Source organism: Indicator indicator, chromosome 19 (genome assembly GCF_027791375.1).
Source record: "Indicator indicator isolate 239-I01 chromosome 19, UM_Iind_1.1, whole genome shotgun sequence".
NCBI classification, from domain to species: domain Eukaryota; kingdom Metazoa; phylum Chordata; class Aves; order Piciformes; family Indicatoridae; genus Indicator; species Indicator indicator.
Window position 1 is genome coordinate 6168395 of NC_072028.1, and position 23369 is coordinate 6191763.

Here is a 23369-nt window from a genome sequence, read left to right on the forward strand (position 1 = left end):
TTTAGCAGTTGTCATTGAACACTTTCCAAGAGAAAACGTTAACCAGGATGATTCTTTCCTCAGGTCTGACACTGACATTGTCTGTGCTCTTTCGCTCTTTTCAAAAATACTCTGGGAAAAGAGTTTAAGTGGTCTATAAGAATTCCCTGGAGTGCTATATTGTTGACAGTAAAGCCAAATAGACTTCACCATGTTTGTTTCTCATGTAGTTTTGGTCCTGGGTCCTTTCTCTATCATCATAAAGACAGGTAGTCTCTGCTAGGAACACGCATCAACTACAGCAGGCAGTTAATCACACTTAGCCAACATGCACATTGGTAGCTTATCAGGCAGAATCATCCCACCTCTCATGATGTGTTAGCTGTTTATGAAGAAAATGCCTTCCATAATCCTAACTGACAACCCAAAATTACTCATGCTTTGTAAGTGTTGATGAGAACACAATATGCAACCAAACTCCCCTTGGGTCTTGTTTACAAAGGGACCATGCTGCTTTTTGTCTTTTCAGTAAGCTTTTTGTCAGTGATGGACTTCTTATCCTGTCCCAAAGTTTATTAACTTGAAGAGAATTTCAAGGTTGGAATGAAACTTGTGAACAGGCTACAAGCATTCCTCCACGTAGGTAGGAAACTTATTCCTCTTGTTGCCTCTGAAGCAGTCCAAGGATTGAATAAGGAGGCAGACCTCCAATTCCTGTAGGTTATACTGTAAGAAGTGGTCTCAGTTAACATCTCCTGCCACTGAATCCAGCTTTTATAGATAATCTTGGTGCAATCAGTGATGGTGCACATCATTGATGTGCTCTATAATTTAAATGTGTTAAAATTAGAATTATTAGATTATCTGAGATATTAAATTTCTCTATGAAGTTTATGGTTGGGTGCTTCTGGCCTTAACAGCTGAAGTTAAAATCATGGCCGGATAGCTTGGGATGAAGGTGGTTTGGGATATGAACTTTTAATTTACTTTCTCCTTTTATGGAATAAAAAGAGGAATGTTTGGTACCAAAAATAAGGCTAAAGTAAACGTATGCATGTGAATTCTACAGAATGTACTTCATGCATAGTGGCTATACCTTCTTCAGTGCCTCATGCTGGAGGACTGCCCAACAGCACTCGGAGAAAGGTTGTCAGAGTGTTCTTAGGCTGCATTTGCAGCCTTTGAGTTATGAATATTCTATTTCAGTTGCAGTTTCTGAAGTCTGGTGATGGAGCTGTCCAGTTTTGACTCTTCTAGCAGTTGAACTGTACTCTTGCAGGTGAAGTACCAAATGTAAGCCTTTAATACCATTCAGCTAAGTCTTCATGTTCCTTTACTATAAGTTCTGATTTTGTAAAAGCTTTATGTGTTCTCTGACATTTTAGAGCCTTGGAGATTACAAAGAGCCTGCTTTATAACAGCACAACGTGCAAGTATGCAGTGACATTCAATAGAAGGGATGAAAACAATTGTTGCCACTTCTCACCTTTTCCTTAGAAGTCTTTGTATTTTACTCTTTATAGTCTGGCTTGCACTGTTGCAAACTTGAACTTTGAAATTAATGGATAATTTGTTCAGTGTATCTCCACTGGTGCAGGTGTGTTACCATACAGTGCTGGATTGTGTCTCAGCCTTGTGAGGTTGGAGTGACTGTTTAACGTGCTGATGAAGTTTCACAGAGTCTAATTTGTCATGTATCCAGTAATCTTAAGAGTCTTTTCCAACCTAAATGATTCTATGGTTCTTAGCCCTAAAAGATACTCATCTGCCTGAGCTGAGGCTTAGCATTACACTTTTCCCATTCTCTGAGTACCTCTTCTCTGATCTCTGTTGGTTAAATGCAGAGTTTTGCATGGAGCATCCTTTCTCAGAAGGGACACAGTGGGTGGCTTCTTCTAACTAGACTGAGAGTCAAGGAAGATGTTTGAAAAGCAAATAGAAAAATATAAGAGCTAGATGCAAACAGTTCCTGCCAGAACTGTAAAATGAAGGCAATACTCAGGACTGAGCCTGTAGCAGCTCTGCAAAACAGCATCCTGTAAAGAACTTCACCTGGTTTAGCATCTCCTTTATGCTTTTCCCACAAATTCTAGCTAACCATGGCTGTGCTGCAGTGTAGATACAGTTTGTACTGGAGACTTCTTTTGCTGGTAAGCTGATTCCAGTCAAAACTACAATGCCTTTAAAACCAAAAGAATAAGTAGGAAGAGCCTCACTTTTAGAATTCTTAGACTCCTGCCATTTAAAAAATGGATTTATTTATTTAGGGTAATTATGCTTGGATTTAGCAATACTGAAATTTAGTTTATGATAGCAGACATGAACCAAGTGGGGATGATGACATGAGAAAAAGTAAATAGGGAAGAGGAATATCTTGTGTCTAGATAACCCCTCTGTGAATCACACCAGAAAGGCCAAATGTATCGTAGTTGGTATTTGCCCATGGGCAATATCTTCATACAATAACATCTTTTATTCAGGATTTTGGCAAAATTCCCTTGGATTATTAATGTCTTTTTTTCCCTTGGCCAACTTTGTAAAAATGATTTTCTTTCCACTTGTATCTGTCTATTTACATATGTATGTCTATCTTCTACACTTCTCTGATTCAGCAGAGAGGTACTAACACCTTCTTCTGATGAGTCTGCAATTTCAGTCTCTACTGCTCACCTCTTGTTTTTTTTTCAGCTGGGCATCTTGCTTTTTCCCCCCTTTCTCTCATTCTCCAGAGGAATCTTGTATAAGCATCTACAGCACGATTCTCTGCTGACCTTTAAGCTGTGTTATGATGTCTATAAAACATTATTTGATGGTCTTTAGCTTGCTTGTACTCAAAGAGCACTTCCTGTCAAGTTGATTGCTACTGACAGCATATTCAAGCAGCAGGCACCAGGACTAAGTGCTGTGATATGGGAGTTTTCATCTGTGATTTTTTGACTAATTAGAAGATGACCTCTCTTTGCTCCATTCATGTGTTCTGTGGGAACAGTAACTCTATCTCGCCTTTTAGAGCATTTATGATAGCTAAATGCTTAAATATCCCTGAGGGAGAAGAGCACCATTTTAAGAGAGGTCATGCTGGCACAGTTTTTCTTCAAAATACCTCTTTCCTCTCTATTTTCTGCTGTAGAGGTCAACATCTAGAGGTACTAAGGCTACTAAATTCTTGTCTGCTTTCCAAGTATAGTTGGGTGCCTCATTTCCATTTCCTATTTTGAATGTATCTGTGAGTAGAAGACTGATGGATGAATCAGTAATCAGCAATTAAACGTATGGAGGTAAAATTACACTCCTAAGTATACAAACAGATTCCATGGTTTAGACTCCTGTAATTTTTAAAATTGCATTTGAATTTGACTCTTGAAGTTTGGCTGATTTCTGTTGGCACTTCCTGTGGTCCACTTCTCATGATTGCTTTAAAAGCCCACCTCTTGGCTTTTTCTAGAGTTATTGGATGGCTTTCTCTGGGACTCTCTGCTTATTTTGCACAACTCGTTTTCAAACTGTGGTGTTTAATCAAAAGTAATAGTAATCAACTCTCCTTTGTAACCAGTTATAAAGGAAAGAACTTGAAAACTTTTATTTGACTTTGAAATTCTAATTTTAACCACAAAAAGATATATTTGACTTTATTTAAGAATAAAATAAAAGCCTAGTTTGAAGGAAGCAAAAAATTGCTCCTAGGCTGGTACTTTTAAGTCCTAGCTTCACTCCATAAATTTGATTGTAGAGTTCAATTGGAAAACCAGAATATTTAACAAGTAACATAAAAGTCTTTAAGAATTGGAGATGCTCTCTGCTTTAAAATGTTAGAACTCAGTAAAAAGGGAAATTGAAAACACGTATGAGCTCATTATTAATAGCAATCAAGATCTAAAAGCCACCTGGGATACCTGCATATATCCTTTTAAAGGTAATAGAAACCATATCATACATCTGAGAACTTTCCTGAAAACACGTGCCTGGAATACTTGTTGTGCATGAGCTATTCAACCCTATTCCAGCTTGTCAGAATGGAACTCTGGTAACTTGGAACATCTTTAGGTTAATTTAGAACACTGTCAACGAGTTTACAAAGTTTTTTGCCTTTCGGTTACTAGTGGAAATGTGGTTCAGCAGTGAGTAAAAGTAGCTGCCTTCTGGTGGCCATTTGGATCCCATGTTTCAGTTCAGTTCCCGCAGACATTTGTTCACTGTGGAGGGTGATATCCTGCCTTGCATCCCTACAGAGAGAGAGAAAATGCACCTTATCATGGAGAATGGGTTATCCTAACTGCTGTCATTGTAATGAGTTAAAAGTGAAGCCTGCATGTAGCTGTTAATAATTATGTCCTGGATCTGCCCATATATTTAGATATAAATAAATGTATAAATGCCAGAAATCCTGGGGACAAGACACAGAACCTGTATGCCATCTGACATTTTTGACAAGCTCTCCAGAATTAATCTGTCTAGGAGCTACTATGCTCAGCTTAATTATGGAAAGGCTGCATCTGTGTTCAAAGCTGTTGAGAGAGAAAGAAAAAAGTAAAAATGTCCACCAGGTTTGATTAACTGCTTTCAGCCTGATGAATAAAGACAGATGGCTACTAGTTATTTTTCCTTAATGGATTTTGGAGTTCCATTCACTGGATGAATTAAAATTATAGGTCCCAAATCTGCCTTTGAAGCTATGCCTGCGTAGTCCTCAGTGATTCTAGCAAACTTTGCATGCATCCAAGAGAGAGGCTTGCCCTAAGGCTGCCATGTATGTTGTTAAAAAGCAGTTTTGAAGTGAAAACTAAAAGTCATGTGATAATTTACAGGAATAATAAAACAAGTTAGGAACTATGCACAGCTCAGGAAGGAATCCCCTGCAAGGGATGATTAGTGTGAAGTGTCTGTGCAGACTTATCCCCATAGAATCTGTGCCTGTTTGGGTATGACTTGAGAACCTGGAGAAGTTTACTTTAAAGTTGCACTTGACAGTTGTGTTACCTGGAAAGCTAAAAGAATAGTTTTATGGTGTAGGTTCATTTGCAATGAGTCTGTTAGCATGTTTCAAATCCAGGTGGAGGAGGTTTTTAGGACAGGGTCTAACTCTGCAGGTATGTTTAAATGCACAGATATGAATATTTTTGTCCTTTACTTGTGCATAAATATCTGTGTTTATTTTTAAGAATATATGTAAGTGTCTGTGGGTTTGGGCTCTCAGGGAACATTTAGACCTAATGGGTATTGAGGCTGTCATTCAGCAACCTATTAAATCCTCTGTCTGGTTTTATATGTGGGTAGTCATAGTGATTTTAATGGTGTTAGATATGCTTACATTGAAGCAATTTTTGAGTCAGGGGTTAAGGTTACCGTGTGATATAAAACGTCTAAGATGGACAATATAATAAAAGGAAACAAATCAACTAAAAATGACACTGAGTATACAGATTTTTCCATAGCTGGTGGATTGCCTACAGAAAACCCCCCAACATTTAGCTAAAATGCTGCCTGCCACAGAACCATCAACACCCCCCCACAGATCCTGAAGGGCACCTTGAGAGGTCATCTAGTTTTTCCTCCTGCTCCATGGGAAGATCATCTATCACTAAGTCATTCCTGACAGAGAGCTGGTCTTGCTGACAACATTTGAATGCGATCGCAGCAGTTTACAAGCAGCACAAACATCACTGAAAAGCAACAGGAATGCCCTTCAGGTCTGCAGCCTTAGAGGAGAAATGGGTGACATTCAGTGCGTAGCAAACACATTCAATCACAATAATAATGTAAGTCATTGATTACACCCAGAGTGAGGTCACGATTCCTCAACAGGAAAAATACATGGCTTCACCATTTGGAAGCGAGGGACTTGTCCTTCAAGTGACAGAAAACAGAATGCCTGTAGGGCAGGTGACACTTTGTCATGGTTGATCACTTAATGCTTTTTGAGTCATCGCTCATTTTTCATCTCGTTTTGCTTGGGCTTTCATTTCAAAGACTAGCTGATGTAACCGGGAGGAAAAAGCTAAAAATAAGTGAATTCTGTTTATGAGAGGCAGAGATGTTTTTAAGAGTTTGCAGATGTGAGGAAAGGTCTGTTGCAGATGTGCATAGTTGATCACCTAAATGAAAATGAGGCAATGCCACCACCCATTTTCTTTCATCCCCTTTGCAAAAGCCATGCTCAAATCTCACAGACATGTTCTGGGGCTCCAAATTGTATGTGATTTATTTTTAGTGTTGTCAGTACCTACCATGAATGAGAAATCATGTTGATAATGCAGTAAATCCTCCCACCTTGAAGGGACTTTTTATTTTTTTTTTTCTGGGGGCAAAAGAGAGAAATGCAAATAGGGTTGGAGCTGAGGATTTGTTTTGTTGAAATCTTGCTTTGGGCCGTATTGGTCCTTGTCAAGGTTTCACTTAAAGGTATGATTAAAGATGTGTGTTTAAGCTAGCTGCAAGTTAGCACCACTTGGTTCAATATTTATGAGAATGCTATAGGGCCTATATTTCAATGGCAGCTAATAATCTACCATGTGTACCTGGAGTCTCTGGTGAACTGGGACTGCTGAAGCTGGCATCTCCATCACTACTGTTACCAGTCTTAGCTACTCAGTTTGTCTACCCATTCTTTAGTCAGACTTGTATTACCGTGTGTGGTAATAAATGCCTAATTTTCTGCTTGCCTCCATCTTCACATTGCTATTTACTAATTCAACTACAATAAAAATTATGTGGCTGTTGCATACATAATACTTCAATGTTTGAAAATGTTTTGTGGTCTACTGTTAACAGGTGTGGAGAAGGTTGGGTGTAAACCAGATGTTTCTCCAACCTGCTGTTGTTTGGAGACACACGGGAGGTGAAGTTCAGAAAGATTTACAGATTCACATATTGCATCAGGTTGGAAGGGGACCCTCAAAGGTCATCCTGTACAACCCCCTTGCAGTCAGCAAGGACACCTCCAACTAGATCAGGTTGCCCAGGGCCACATCAAGTCTAATCTTTGTCTCCTGCAATGGGGCCTCAGCCACATCCTGGGCAACCTGTTCCAGTGTTTCACCACTCTCATTGCGAAGAATTTCCTCCTTCTGCCTGACCTAAATCTACCCTGCTCCAGTTTCAAACCATTGTCCCTTGTCCTATCACTACAAGCCCTTCTACACAGCCCTTCCCCAGTCTTCCTGTAGGTCCCCTTCAAATACTGAAACGTAGCCATAAGGTCTCCCCAGAGCCTTCTCTTCTCCATGTTGAACAGCTTGAATTCTTTCAGCCTGTCTGATGCAGAAATTTATATATACTTTTATTTAAAATGGTAGATACTGTCTATATGACATGTGGTTAGGAGAAACCCTCTAGAAATAAGGCAGACAAAATTGCACTTGCATTTCTGGAAGCACCTGCAAAGAAATGAGCAGACTGTGGGCTAGGAAAATGTGGAAATCCGTTGTGTTCTGAGCACATAGATGCTACCATTAATTTCAGAGAGGCAAAGCTGTAGAGAAGGGAATAGAGATATAATAAAAATCTAGTTGGAAACACAAACTTCCAGGCCAGAGTACAGCTCGCATCTTTATTTCTCCTGTATTGAAGTACTATTATGCTGTGCTCTATTCTAGGCAGGGCTGGAATTCTACTCTTGAGTGTACCAAAGGAAATATTAGGGAAGAGTCTGTTGCTGTCAGAGAAGTGGACTATGATAAACTGATATCTTTTCTTCTCTAGCACTGATGGTTCTGTGAAAGCTGTTTCATGTTACTGGATGACAGAAGAAAAGCAGGCAAGTGTAATTTCTCATGAAGATAACCTAGAGATGATTCCTGGCTAACATCCTGTAGAGTACCTAATTGCCTTTAGGTTTTCTGATTCTATCCTTTTTCTTTGTTGGAAAATAATGACAATTGGGTTGATAAAAAATGACTTATTTTGGAAAGAGTGCAATCCACTGTTCCTGAAAGTCTAGAGATCCATAGATATGTAGAGAGCAATAGAAAGAAAACCTCCTTCTCAAATACAAAGACATGCTCATAATCTTAATGATTTCACTGATTTAAGATGTTTTGTCTATTGCAGAAAATTTATAAGGGGTGTATTAGAGTTCATGTAAATACCAAGGCAGAACTTACAGCCCGTGGCTTCATTGCTTCATATCATATGGCATGTTATTACGAGACCTACTGCTTAAAAGCAAAGATGGAGCTGCTACAGGTCTTGGATTCACATGGAACAGGCAGACTGCAGTTATTTCTTTTGAAGACTTGCAATGTTTAAGGTCCAGTTCAACTGTTAGTACAGAAGCTGCTCACTCAGAGGTCCTTACTGTTGAGAAAGTAACAGGAGATTTAGCTAAGGCAGTAATTATGATTTATTAGCTTTTTATGGAATTGAATACTGAGAAATGGTGAGCTACAGCTGTCTCTTCACTGCCAAGTGATCTTCAGAAATTTCTGCCTATCTCTGAATTTACAATCTTTGCAATTACTGTATTTCTACAAACAAAATCCCTAATATCGTACAGATACAATACATTTTTTACTTTTCTTTAATGGATACATTATTTGGCAGGAAAAATTTTCCCTAAGGGTCTATTAAAGAAATAGTTTGAAGACAATGGAGAGATTAGACAGCCTTATTTTCAGCTGCACATAATCTTTGGGTTTTTTTGCCCTTATTCAGTACATGCTTCTAAGTTAAGAGATCTTAATTCACAGAGGGACTTGGATACATTCCTAGCTTTAGGCAGACTATTAGTTTTGTTGTCTTTATTGGGACAATTCATGTGCTTCAAGTTGAGTGCATGAGTAGGTAACTGGCTGAAGGCAGAGGATTACTGCAGCCTTTGTGTAGAAGATCAGTGGTAGTTGTAGGAACAAAGCCTGTTTGCCTAAATGAGTTTTGTTTGTGCAAGTTCAATAGCCTCTTTATGGAGGACTTATAGCTGACAAGCAGTTGTGTAGCCATTAAGCCACTGAAGTCTAAATGTATAAAGGTGTTTATGTACTCTCAGAAGCTGTAGTAAAAGTAACTCTTTTTTTTTTTTTTTTTTTTTTTTTTGGGTGAAACAGACTCCAACCTTTTTTCTGGTGAAATGATTTTCCAAGAAAAGCCTTGCAGCCAAGAACTTCCCTACAGAACTTGAAATGCAGATTCTCTACCCAAGCCATAAAAGCACATGAAGCACACATTGCAGAGGCTCTTGGGAGTGACAATCGTTGGGTTGTACAGCTGAAAAAGGCTGAATCAGCAAATAGAGTAAAAAGGAAAATGGAAGAGTTCTGTAAGAAGCTCTAACCTGAATTGAAAAATAAATCTGTAACGGCATTGGCAGAGGAAGCTTAGATAGAAACTGGATCTGTATAAGAAATTGTTCATGCTTCTAGCCAGTGTAATTTGTGTGGCAGCTGCGACGGAAGAGTGTCGACAGACAGCAGCCATTGGATATGGCATGTGGTACTTCTGGATGAAGGGAAAGTGCTGAAAGAAAACATTGGCTAGCACTGTAAAACACCAAGAGAAAACAATGCAGGGTAAGGTTACAGACACATGCTGAAGGCCTTGAAGCTCCTACTATGCTGGAAAGTCACAGGGGCTCTGAAAATAATAAAGAGCAGGAGAACTTATAAACCAGAAACGGAACCATGAAAACCAAAGGCAGAAGACTGGTCCAGTCTTCTGAAAAAGAGCTGGTGGTGCACTTCAAAGAAGTCATGAACAGACTCAGCCTCACCACATTTCAAAGGAATAGGGGAACCAAAACATTTTACACTTTAATGTGTTAAGAACAGAAATCAAAAACACAGGGTGCTGGTCTGAGTCCTTCCTCTGATGTTTGGCACTGGCTTGAGCTAACCATGGAACTTCAGGCATCAGTATAGAATGTGTAGATCGCCAGGACACAGAGGGACAGGGCACTGAGTTATTCTGTGATCATGAAAAGCTGGGAGGAAACACAAATGTCCTGGCAAAGGTAGATCAAGCTTAGCTCAGAACCAGTTAGCTCAAATTCATTCTCCTTGTAACACAGATGTTGTGCTGATAATTTGGAGGAGCTATATCTTCTTCAGCAAAACTATCAAGAAGGTGGTGAGGTGAGGGTGTATATTCATAGCATGAATAGGCATGGCATAGAGAAATAGGAAATAATGCAAACACAATTGCAGCTTGGCATTGAAGTACAGCTGTGAGAACTGGAGACAGACCAAAGTGGTGAAGAGGAGAGTGGTTGCTTTCTTAAGATGGATAGTGGGCATGAGATGATAAAACTTACCTCATTGCAAAACTGTGATGAAAAATCCTCAAGCAGCAGCAATCTGTCTCTGCTGGTGTCAGAGACAGTGCAGAGGGTTCATGAGGTGCATGCTCCAAGTTAATGTTTCTTAGCCATTTTTAGATCATACCCTCCCTCCTGATAGCAGCCTGTCTCATGCTGTATGCGATCTATGCACTAACATATAATTTTGCTCATACAACAGGGTGAGCACATGGTCAGCTTCTCATTAAAACAAGCCTTTAGTGGTTATATTTTATATTAAAAATAGAAATTCAACATTATTTCAGACAGAGACCAGTGCCCAGCAGCCCTTCCTGCGGTCATTCTGCAGTGTTTGGGGTGCAGATGGGTGTTGTGTCAGTACACAGCAGCAGGTGTGTGTATAATGCATGCATATGGCATGCCCAGCACTCCATATAACCTCTCACCCTGTGATTCAGTGAGGGAGAAGATGTGCATGTGCCCATAAACATTGCATTGGGGGATGTAGCAGGAAAGCATGAAGCAGTGGGGAAGACTCAAGTGGAGTCTCTGCAGGGACTAGGCATGGTGGTCACCATGGCTTGACCTCTCACTTGCTTCTGTTCCCTCCCCATAGGCTGAGGGGAGCCATGGTGGACATGATGCTGGAACTGGTCACTTCTTCCCCTCATCCTACTATGCAAAAACTCGAGCTCACTGTATCAAATGTGATAGCTTTAAGTGCCAGCGTATTTGTGGGCATCTCAATCGTGTAATAAATAGTAGTCAGGGAAAGAAAACCAAATTCTCCAAGGAAATCTTTAAGATACTGTAACAAGGTGTAATTGACCTCAAGACCAGCATGCTACTGAAAGCAGAAGCAGCAAATAGCAAGGCAAAGTGGAAACAGTTTACACTTTGTGCACTGTGCAAGGATGAATGCATGGTGTTCACAATAGTAATGAATGACAAGCAGACCTTAAGGGTAATATTCCTTCAAGAAGGTGACCTCATCTCCAGTGTAAGCTTCCTATAGAGGTATGTAAACCATTTCTCTGGCTGTAAAAAAATTACATTCAACAGATTTGTCATCCCATAAACCCCCACAGGAATAATGGAATGGAAATGTGCTTGTGTATGATGTTTGGTCTACACCCTGCCCTTCAATCTTCTGGCGTGTCTCTGAAATAAAATAGGTCAGCACTGCTTTTTCTTCCAGGAAAAGTTATCTTGTTGTGTGATAACTCAGGCTCATCTCTCAAACCATTTAGCATGGATTTTTTTTTTTAAGCAGAGTTAAATATGCCTCAGTTGTTTTTCAATCCTCTTAGCTGAGTGGATTTTAAAACATTCTGACTGTTTAAATAACTGTCAGAGTACATCACAGGAGGTGTTAAATTGCTCAGATATATTAATTGATCACTTTTTTTTTTTTTTTTAACTTACCTTGCTCTGCCTATTGAACCAGTGATTCCTGTTAGAACTAAGGGAAATGTCCTTGGAAGACTGAAGACTCAATCTCAGGTGTGTTACATGTGTTTCATTTAAAATGCCCTTAACAGCAAAGCAGCAATTGCCCCTTCTCAGTCTCCCAGACCCCGGTGAATGTCAATTAGCTGTAGGTATTCCCTGAATGTGAAGTAGGTAAATAGCCAGAGGTGTGCACTAAAGCAGGGAAGGTCGTTTTGAGCTTTTTGTTGAAACAGAAGGGTGGCCCATGGGTGATAAAGCCCAACTCTAACCACAGAGTTTGCACTACAGAGAATAAATAACCATGTCCTAATTTGATTTTGTCATTGTCCATCAAAAACACTTGCAGTGAAATTACACCAAATGTTAACAGGCAGGAAATTCCAACTATTTCCCATAAAGGAAACTGTTCTTTTTTCAGTCCCTTGGAAAAGGTACTTTAAACATACAAAACATACAACAGTTCATTTGCCACACCATGTCAGTTCCCAGTGCTGTCAATCATTATCCAGCCAGCATATTATTCAGAAGGTGGAGCTGGCAAGCAGAAGGAATAAAAAGTAAGAAAAGGAAGGCTTTTGCTTTTTGCTGATGCCAAGGGTAAGTGAGATTATGTCAAACCTTTTAAACAGAGTCTCCTTTCTCTGCCCCACCCCCTGCTCCTATATAACACATGCTGCATTTAGCAATACCTGCTTTAACCCAGCCGGTGGTGGTGTCAGTGCCTGCTTCTCACCCCTGCCGATGGATGCTCTCACCAGCACTCTCCTGGGATGGCTCTGTGTGGGTGTCACCATGCTCTTTGGGGTGACTCTGTTCTACGCAGCCAAGAAGAGCCCAGCAGAGAAAGCAAACCTTCTGGTCTGGAGGCTCCTTCCCACCTTACTGGGACTGCTGTGTGTGGCTATGCTGGGCACTGGTGGGGGACTGGTGGTGTTTTGCACCATGTGCCTCATCGCTGTGTACCTGGGCAGCAGGGCACTGCTGCCCGTGGGTGACAAGGCTGTGCTCATCACAGGTAGGGTGCTGCAGACGTGCTCTGGGAAGCAAAAGCTGGCTTTTCTCACAAGTGGGGTGGAAAACTTTGTGTCCTTGGCTTAGATAGCTATGAAATGCATGCTCATCAGGTTTCCCTTTATTATTATTTTTTTCTCGTTTTATTTGCTTTGCCAGAGATGCTTTTTCCAGGTAAACAAGTGTTCTGAAATTAAGTAGGAAAGCATCTTCATGATGCTATTTATTTTTTTAGTGTCTCATTTAATCTTTTCAAGTAGCTTTTTAGACATACTTGTGAAATTAACTGGCACAAAAAGCGTAAGAATACTTATGATGGGCTAATTTTAAGAAGAGTCATGAATTTTTGGAAGCCTTGAAACACTACATTCATACTTTACTTTTTGTTTACTTGAATTTATTACTGTGGTTATGGATGTATGGTTATCTTTTAGTGTGTCACTTTACACGGTGCACTCTGTGTATGTCATGCATAAATTTCCAGACACTGGTTTGGTGCCATCTCTGAAACAATGTATGAAATAATTTGCCTTCACTAGCAGTGAAAGTGCAGAGCTAATGAATTCAGTTTCTGTTAACACTCTGATCTGCTCCAAACACACTTGTAGTTTGCAGAAATGGCATTTGTAGTTTTATGGCTTTTCTCCTATTCTAAAACTTTAAATGTTTGTTGTTTGTGTTAATCAAAACCTTAAACCTGAGTGCCTGCCAACTGCTTCTTGCACTGTTAACTTGCTCTTTTTTTTTTTTTTTTCTTTATTTTCTGTATTTCTCTCTGGAAAGTTGAATTAAGTTGCTTTGGTTAATAGATCTGCTTATTGCATAATTTAATTTTGTTTTATAGGGACACCTGGAAAGAGTTTAAATTTGCCTAGCAAGCATTAATAGGGCAATTAAATACAAGAGTTGAGAGGACAAGATGAGCAGTAAGTTCTCTCCTCTGGGTTTATCTGCCAGCTGGGCTTCTCCCTGCAGGTGTCTGAGATGAAGATAGATATCAGGTGAAGGGGGGAGTGGGGAACACTCCTGTCCCACCCCTGCAGACATAGGGGTTGTGCTCACACCTGGGCATCTCCTTGCTTTTTGTGTGACTGCAGTTCTTCTGGAAAAAGCTCTGTCTTGGAGCTTGCCTTCCCTAGGGAATCTGAATTAGAGCAACATGGGGGAGTGAAGAACATTTGGGTACGTTCCAGTAAGTCAATGTGCTTTCTTTGTGCATCTGCTGCAACTGTCCTGAAGAAATACAAGTTTGGACACCTCTGACAGCTGACACATCTGAGGGAAGGCTCTTCTTGGTCTTTATTTGATCCAGACTGGTATGCAATCAATCAAACCCTCCACCAACTAGAATGAAAGTTTTACTCAACACATGTTTTGGTTAAATTGCGATAATTGTAGTACTCTTCTCCATGCCAGCTCTAGGATGTGTGTCTGCATGCATGTGCAGGTGTAAGGTGCCTTTAAATCAATTTTGGTGTCATTTTCTCCAGTTAAGATGAGATCTGAGACAGGCACTTCATGGTAAATGATAATTTCCCCCCCCCCCCTCTTCTTCCCTCCTTTCAGCCCTGCAGGTTTTAGGAATGTTGCTGTGCTTTGGGCAGCTGCCACATATCGCTTCTGAGACAGCTGCCTTTGGCCAGAGGATGGAGTAATCTCTATGCTTCTCTGCCTGGGTTTTGTCAAATGTTGAAATGTTGTTCTGGTCCTCTTTGGATGTGCCTTGAAGAGGTGCTGCTGTGAGTTATATATTTAACCCAGCAGTTCACCAGTGTACCATGCTAAGGGAAAACTGTGCCCAGCTGTCAAAATGCTTTTTCCCATGAATAACTGTGGGCATGTGAGCAGTTTTAAAGTCACTGGTGAAACATTTCTGCTGATCCTCTTGCTGAAATTGAGTGTTTCACTGTCCTTAAATAGAAGCTCTTGGGCTTAGTGTAGTTTGTTAGACCCAGTAGCCAACTTCCTTAAAAATTAAATAACCCTGAAGATCTGAAGTAGCAGGAATTACAAAATTCTTGTCTTGATTATTCTGTATACAGTGAGATGAACTTGTCTAGTTAGCTTGGTCTTTTCCTTCTTGACCTGTGACTTGGCACTTCTGATGCTCAGTGTGAGTGGATGATAAATTCTCAGTAACAACTCCATTACAGCCAGCAGTGACTTTCTTACAAAAAAAATCTTTCAGTCATTCATAAATTGTGATTTCTGACATAGAAACCAGGGGTTGGAGGGGAAAATTCTTTCTTCCCTATGGAGTCCTACCTGCTGTTTGAATGTCTGGAGTTGCAGGATAAAGTCTCTCTGGACTTCAAGAACAAGTCTAAAACTCAGATTGGATTTGTCTTGATAAAAGTTGGGAACAAGCCCAGCAGCAGGCACAGAAACACTACTTTTTATTTCCTTCTTGGAATTGCTATACCCACTCCTAGCTGTTGGGCACTTCCCAAGTTAAACTGTGATGTCAGACTTAAGTAATATGTAGCTCTGTGACTGTGTACTTTCTGGGAAGGGTTTGATCCAGAAATAGGTGGTTTTCAATAAAAGAAAAAGGAGGAAAGACATCCTACCCCCACACCCAGAAATCTATCACATCTTTGGGGTATTTGCAGGCTTCTTTGTGTCTCTACAGGGAATTCCAAGAATGCAGGCTTGTTCTCCTCTTTTTTTTGAGGCAGGGCTGTGAGGAGCTAAGTGTGATATATGTGGTGCTTGCTGCATCCTGAACAAACTGCAGACATAAAAACAAACAAACAAATGAAATTTAAAAAAACTTTTATTTTTCTTAAAACAAACAAACAAACAAAGGCTTAAGTAGAGCATGAGTAATTATTTACAGCATCTTACACTGATTGATCCAGGCACCTCTCCTGTGAGGACAGACTGAAAGAGTTGGGGCTGTTCAGTCTGGAGAAGAGAAGGCTCCAAGGTGACCTTATTGTGGCTTTCCAGGATCTGAAGGGGGCTCCAAGAAAGCTGGGGAGGGACTTGTTAGGATATCAGGTAGTGATAGGACTAGGGGGAATGGAATAAAGCTGGAAGTGGGGAGATTCAGGCTGGATGTGAGGAAGAAGTTCTTCCCCATGAGAGTGGTGAGAGCCTGGAATGGGTTCCCCAGGGAGGTGGTTGAGGTCCCATCCCTGGAGGTGTTTAAGGCCAGGCTGGATGAGGCTCTGGCCAGCCTGATCTAGTGTGAGGTGTCCCTGCCCATGGCAGAGGGGTTGGAACTAGATGATCCTTGTGGTCCCTTCCAACCCTGACTGATTCTATGATTCTATGATTTAGTACATTCATTCAAATCACTTTGAATTTATTTATTTAAAGACTAATGCTCCAGTTAAAAGACAGAACCTAGAGATGAAGCTCTAGCATGATTAGGACCAGTCTTTTTGGCAGTCAAGTTTTGTTGACTATGGATTTAGAGTGCAGGAGCAGGCAGGTGAATCCCTAGGGTAGCATCTGCCTCGGTGTGCTGAAATGGCAGATTAACCTCTTTAAGTTTCTGGTAAAGTTAAGCAGGGGTTATGATACCTCTTTCACAAACAAGGAAGTAGTGAAAAACTGGCAGGAGTCCCAGCCCTTTGTCCCACATTCAGGTTTCCAGCCATGTAGGTGGGTTTGGAAGCTGAGCAGTTATGTAACAGGTTGCTACCACAGGAGATTTTTCATGACTACCCTGTAGTCCCTATAACCTCCTTCCCTGCCTCAGGGTAACTTCATCTGGGGTCTTGGTGTGAGGATGGGTGAAATGTTTCCTCCCTTGTGAAGAAGTTTCTTTCTAGATGGGAAGAATGGCAATAGGAATGAAAAAAGAGAGAGAAAACAATTGGGAGTACCTTAAGATAAGAGCAGCAGTCAAATGGAGACTTATGAATCAACTGAATAATTTGTTACTTATCATTGTTACCTGCTGGGAAGAACTACACAATCGTGGTTGCAGAGGTTATTTCTGTGGTTGTTCTTATAGTGCTTCCTGCATTTTGTGGTTCATTGCTTTAGATGGACCAAGTTTGGAAGAGGCTAGAGATGCCAAGAAAAATTCTGATGCATGGCTGCAATTAAATAGTGCAATATAAACATGCAATTAAATAGTTGATGCTATTTGGTTTAGCCTAAAAATGCTATTCTGAATCTTTCTTAGGATTTGAAAGCATTGGAACTCCTTTGCAGGTAAAGAAACAGGTGCTTAGTTTTGGCTTGGTCACAATCTGTGACAAGAGTCTTTATCAGAAGGATTTAGATAGTAGATGTTTCAATAAAATAATGCTACTTTAAATTAAGTACAACAATTTGAATTCCAATGTGCTAATTGCTTTGTCCATCTGAAATTTCAAACTAAAATATTTGTGTGTTTGTTTTTGTTTTTTTTTTTTTTCTCTCTCTCTCTTTCCTTTTTCTCCCCCAGATAGTTTTGGTCTCATGTTTAAATCTGAATATTTGTATAAACCAAATCCAGAGTTTTCTTTACTCTGTATGTATGAAGTAACTCTTAGAATCTGTCAGTGAGAGTGCATGAGTTGATGCCATCAGCTCTAAGACAGTAGAACATGGTTTGTCAGTCTTTGTGGAACATGTAAACATTCAGCTCCTCAAACCTTCAGATGTGAAACTTTCTTCTTATTCATATATAATTCAGTGACTTTATTTCATCATCTTTTTGGTTATATCTGCATGTATATGTGCTGCTTTGTGGGCTTTGTGTTTGTTTTTTTTCTTTAAGGACTCACTTCTCAAGTGTCTTTTTGATGCTTTCAGGAAGTGACACTGGAATTGGCCATGCACTGGCTAAATACCTGGATGACTTAGGTTTTGTTGTGTTTGCTGGGGTTTTGAACAAGGATGGACCAGGAGCTGAGGAACTGAGGCGGACCTGTTCTCAGAGACTCTCTCTTCTGCAGCTGGATATAACCAGTATCAGCCAAGTCAAGGAGGCCTATTTAAAAGTCTCAGAGAAGGTGCAGAATACAGGTAGGCTTTTTTTTCCATTCTAATAGGAATACTAGTGTAGTTGCTCACATGGTGCATCTCTTCACTGTTGATTGCATCATGCTTTATGTGTAGGTCATTTCCATGCCACAGTCTGTGGGAAGTCAGATATTTGTGTAGGTGACTTCTGCTTTCTGTGACATACAAAATAATGGTGATGACAGGCCATGCATTGCACACTGTGTATCTGTAGCTCCAGATTATCTCTGCTTTGATCTGGAGGCCCCATGCAGTTCATCAGTTTAATCTTTATGGAGCTGATTTTCTGCTCTTTAACAGCCCTGTGTTTTCTCCTCTTCCCAGGACTCTGGGGTGTTGTGAACAATGCAGGCATCCTGGGCTTCCCTGCTGATGGTGAGCTGATGCCCATGAGCACATACAGACAATGCATGGAAGTGAATTTCTTTGGAGCTGTAGAGCTGTCCAAGACCTTCTTACCATTACTTCGGAAATCCCAGGGGAGGCTGGTTAACGTGTCCAGCATGGCAGGTGAGTTGAACTAAAGGATCAAACTTCTGGTGCAACAAGAAAAACTAACTTCTTTGGTAAAACCCTTTGGTCTTGCTTGTCACTACACCTGGGGAGTCGGTATCTGGGTAAGAAGTGCAGGTTTCCTTTTGTTTAGGAGACTATTCCTAGAACCCTGATCTTAAAGCAGAAGAGTTTCATATGGATAAAAATATGCTGTTATATAAAAGACAGTAAAATTCAGATCTTGTGCTATAGATGCTGAGTGATAGCTTTGTAAGCTTGCAGTAAGATGGGTGGTTTATCAAGCATGTTTCTGTAACACATTCCAGCAGAAGTCTGTGTCCACCTCAGTTTGTGTGTCATTGAACCACAGCATGGAGATGACTCAAAGTTTAATTCTTCAGGTGCAGAAGGCACCCATGTGTCTCTGCTGCATTCTGTGGTTCTTTACAAACTACACTCTTAGAGCACAGTCTGCTAATAACCTGAGACCTGAAGAGAATGTCTTTGTATTTCTTTAAAAGTATTGTTTATTTTTTTCAGAATACTTTAGTCTAACATCTTAGCAAAATGGTATTTTTTTATTAAAGTTTTTAGAGCATATAACGTGCTCTCCAGCTTTCTGCCATAAATTGGGTCCTGTGCTTACTACGTATGTGCCTTTATAACAGGACCTTCTGTTCTAAGAGGACAGCTGAGATCCTAAGATGTAGGAGCAGAAATAATACAGTATCTGGTTACCAACAGCTGAGGTGCAAGAATGATCCTTTGAAACTTAAACCTATTAGAAGCAGAATGTTATGATGCTGGAAAGCATTTTAGTTGAAGACCTCTTAAGGGTTTACTGCAACATCTGCTTCCCAAATTTTCCTTTGCCTTGTCTTCTTGGACCTTATTTCTGTACAGTCCACTTGATTCCTGCTGTATTGCTGAGGTGGATTGTGCAGGTGCTGCCTTGTGTTCATGGCTTACATTGAGGATTTGCTCTTAGCCTAGCTTTGACACTGCTGTCTTCTGTGGCTATTTTTAAATCCCAAGTCTGTTTTGTACCTGCATGCCTGTGTTTATGGGTTTGTTGCTGACTCCTAAAGAAATCAGAATTACCAGAAGGACCTTTCTGGTGCTGCTCTGCCCATTAGACCTTGCAAGTAGAGAGTGAGAGAGGACAGACCTCTGCTTTCTCTGAGCACCCAAGTGAAGCCTACACATTGCATGTTTTGGGGCAAACTTCTTAATTCTTGACATGAATCTGAGCTGCCTTTCAGGGCTAGATGGAGAGCTTCCTTGTGCTGAGTAATTTGCCCTTACAGGATGAGTAATTTGCCCTTACAGGAGTTTATAATGACTCTGCTTAAACTATAGCTGTTTGCACAGATCTTCTTGCATGAGGGCTGGTTTGGGTAGATAGCTTCCTGTTAACACAGGGTCAGAGGGTCCTTTGGTAAAACATTAGCAGAAAAGTTGGTGAGGTCTTACTGTGCTGAATCTATTCCTGTCTGTGTAGAGCCAATTTAACTGGGCTTGAGGTTAGCCTGACCTTGGAGGGAAAAATTAGGTGATTGAATTGGCTCAAACCAATCGAAACTCAAAGTTATTCAGATACATACAGAAGAATAATTAATATATTACTGGCTTGATTTCGTCAAAGGAATGACTGGGTAAGAAGTTTCTGTGATACCTTGGTTGTTACAGTATAAAACCCAGTAAATGGCAGCAGTATCTTATAAGAAAACTCCTCTATATCAAAGAATTATATTTTAAAAGATTCAAACACTTGAGATAAATGTGTGATGTCTTAAACACAGACTGTACTGGAGGATGTGGCCAGCTGCCCGTGCAGGCAGGAGGAGGAGTGATGTGCCTCCAAGAGAAGGGTTGCCCATTCTGTTCCCTCCTGCTTGCTGTACCAATACAGCCTGTGGTGGCCATGGTAACTCCTAAATCTGGCAGGGATACTCGGTGTGGTGATAACACCAACCTTGTGGAGAAAGTGGGGAGGCTGGAGAATAGTAAGATGCTCAAAGTGGTTTTGAATTTTTCTGAAGCTGAGGTGACAGTCTGCTAGCTTTTGAAACAGAGATCTATGTTTGGAAGCTGTTACTGTCTCAAAGCTTTTGTTTTGTAAACATATGGATTTACTTTAAATGTACCTAAAATGCTGAATGCTTTCTATTTTGTTCCCTCTAAACAAATGCTGCTGGGATTGGAGAAGGTAGGATATAACTACAGGAAGGGGATCTGCTTCTGTGATAGGTCTCAGGGAGTTCTGTTGACTCAGGGGTGGGATTCCAGCTTTGGTTTGTCCACAGAGATTTTCCTCAGTGTTGCACTCCTGTCTCTGGTCTTTCTGAAACTATCTGGAAAGAACTGGAAGATACATCTGCTTTATAAAGCTAGAATTGAGATTACTCTGTCATAACTGTGGTTTATAGCAGGAGCTTGAAATTCGTGTTACAATGACAAGAAGAATAGGAGCATTAAACTGTTGCTTCACTATTTATGTGAACTAAAACATCATCTGTTTATGAAACTAACAATCACAACTTTCAGCAATTTTTAAACACAATGAAGTTTATTTTTGCTGCCATACAAGGTGTCTTACCAGGTGTTACTGTATATAACTACTATAAGTAACTGCTAATTTATAAGTTTCACTTGTTTATTTGAACATCTAGAGAGAAATGATACCTGCTCTGACTTGTCTTTAACCTCAGGGAGAGCCACATAATTTTGGCTGTGCTCTAATCTTCCTTCTAAATCACAAAAATGAAGGCTGGAAAGAGCCAGCATCGACCTTTATCTTGTTTATATTGCTCCTGCAGGAGGCATTCCACTACCAAGATATGCTGCATATGGTGCATCAAAAGCAGCCCTGTCCATGTTTTCTGGAGTAATGAGGCAAGAGCTTTCCAAATGGGGAGTTAAAGTTGCTGCCATTCATCCATCAGGCTTCCGAACAGGTTGGCATTTGACATTTCACGTAGCTTTCTGCTTTGCCTCTTTCCCCATAGTCCAGAGTCCCCAAACAGAGCCCTGAGTGATCCTCAGAGGTTGAACTTCCCACCCCTCACTCCTTCTTTACACTGGTTATGGAAATCAAAATGTTCCATCTGTTTCTACACAATGCCTGTTTCTGCCTTGCAAGTGTAGCCTTTCTGCTGGGCAGAGACCTCTTTGCTTTGAGACAGGGCAAGGTTCAGGCAACCGATGTGTTTCCTTTGCTCTGGCTGCCCAAGGTAACGAAACAAGTACCATGGTATGACTGATTTGAGCGTTATGGCTTGCTTGTCCTGCATGAGAGCTTCAGGACTTGCTGTTAGTCCTAAGTTTCTCTGTGTTGGAGCTCTCTTTATTGAGCTGCTCAGTCTTGCATCAAAGTACCTGCAGCAATGCCTGTCATCCTGTGCACTTGCTGTCAATATTACTCTATATAATTTCTAATCTTTCTACTCCTTCCCTCTGCTGTGCTCCTGTTGCTTTCTGTTCCAAATCCTCCTTCTACTACTCTGAGCACTTTCTGCAAAGCCTGTCCAAGTCACAGACTCATCTCTGGCTGCACACACCCTCACTGCACCTCACACCCACCTGCAGGTTCCTGCTCTGTGGACATGCCTGGCAGCTACCTGAGGACAGCATCAAATCCCATTGCTGCCTATTCAGCAAGACCTGGTGACTTCATGGAGACAATCTTTGTGCTGATGAAAAGCAAAATGGCTTTTTTCCATAAAACCCTGCTCCTTTGAATGCCTCCTCTGCGGGGAAAGGGCCCTGTGGGCCACTGGGCTCTGACAGCACCTATGTGGTCAGTGGTACATACCTGAGGTTTTACCTTCAAGGCCTTGCTTAGCTGTTGTCAGTTTCTATATTTGTGATGCTTAATTCATGTCAGTTAGGCAATAAATGCATTGGAAAAACCCCACTGCTTTCATTCCTGCATTATGCAGATGTGGGGGATGGGAATAGATTTTTTTTTTTTTTTTTTTTTTTAAACCAAGAATCTGGACTAATAGAAGCCTGGTCCTTTGTGGAAGTCATTCCTGAAATACCAGTGTCATTTGTGAAAGAGAAGCTTAGCACCCATGTGAATGCTGGGTGTCTTAGTTTGCCCACCCTTCCTCAGTGGCTCACCTCTGTTAATAAGTACTGGTTAGGAAAACACACAAAATAAATAAAGACAGAGTGGTGGGGGGGAGGGTGGCAGGGAAGGGGAAAAAGTGCTGACTTGGCTGAGAGAGAGCTTTTTTTTGGGTAGAGCTGGTAACCTGCTGGTGCATGAACCCTGTGCTTTTTGGGTAGTCTGCTTTGTGCTTTCCCTTTTCTCCCAGGTAAAAGCACTCATGGCTGACCAGCTGTTTTGTCTGTTGTTCCATCCAGTTTGGAACAACTGTGAATCAGGGTGGTGATGGAGAACAACTTACTGTTAACTATAGATGATGATTATTATTTTTTTTAATTTGGCCCCAAACTGACTTGCTGTCCTGTGCTGTTGCAGGTATACAAGGCACAGCTGACCTGTGGGCTAAGCAAGAAAAGGAGCTGATAGAGAACCTGCCAGCAGACACAAGGCAAGACTATGGTGAGGACTACCTCCTGGAGCTAAAGAGCTACCTGCTGCAGATGCCTGTGTACTGTGATGCTGACCTCTCCCCCGTGCTGGGTGCCATCCTCCATGCTTTGCTGGCCAAGAGACCACATGGCCTGTACACCCCTGGCAAAGGGGCTTACATGCCCCTCTGCATCTTCTGCTACTTTCCTCTCTGGTTCTATGACTTTTTCATTAGTAAGATGCTGAGCCCTAAGTCTGTCCCAAGGGCACTAAGAACATCAGAAGCTGAAAGCAAGGATCTCTGAGGCATCCATCAGCATTTGTCTTATTTGACAATAACTGGGAAGAAAAACTACTTTAAGACTCTGCTGTTTATTGTATTGTTAAATTGCATTTATGTTGCCTTTTAAAAAGGTAAATCTTTGTGTTAAGAGCCATGTTCAGGAAAAGCAGTGGATAAACAGAAAGCTGTTCTCACCCCAGGGGGGGTTTGGAGGAGCTCCAGTGTTTGCCTGATGTTTTTGTATCCTGCCTTCTGTGTGAGATATCTCATGAAGTTACAATAGTATCTTCCTGCTTCAAAAGGTACCACACAGACAGATCCATAATCTGTTGATTGAGAGTTAGCCACCTCATTGAACGTTATAAGGAGTGACATATATTCTTGTGGGAGAATTCCAGAAAGCTCTGATGCAATCT

The 23369-nt window shown here is 40.9% G+C and overlaps 1 protein-coding gene across 1 annotated transcript; it reads left to right on the forward strand.

The window, feature by feature from the left end:
- Nucleotides 1-12397: 12397 nt before the first annotated feature.
- On the forward strand, nucleotides 12398-22975 carry HSD17B2 (hydroxysteroid 17-beta dehydrogenase 2). Its single transcript, XM_054389841.1, has 5 exons — nucleotides 12398-12671; nucleotides 17423-17635; nucleotides 17957-18142; nucleotides 20947-21084; nucleotides 22617-22975. Exons 1-5 carry the CDS (start codon nucleotides 12398-12400, stop codon nucleotides 22973-22975), a joined length of 1170 nt encoding a protein of 389 aa, XP_054245816.1.
- The last annotated feature ends 394 nt before the right edge of the window (nucleotides 22976-23369 follow it).

Bases quoted from the DNA above. Each gene is read 5' to 3' on its own strand.
- HSD17B2 (XM_054389841.1), top strand. From the start codon at position 12,398: ATGGATGCTCTCACCAGCACTCTCCTGGGATGGCTCTGTGTGGGTGTC. The intron at 12,672-17,422 runs GTAGGGTGCTGC...TGATGCTTTCAG, and splicing joins CAAGGCTGTGCTCATCACAG to GAAGTGACACTGGAATTGGC. The intron at 18,143-20,946 runs GTGAGTTGAACT...TTGCTCCTGCAG, and splicing joins TAACGTGTCCAGCATGGCAG to GAGGCATTCCACTACCAAGA.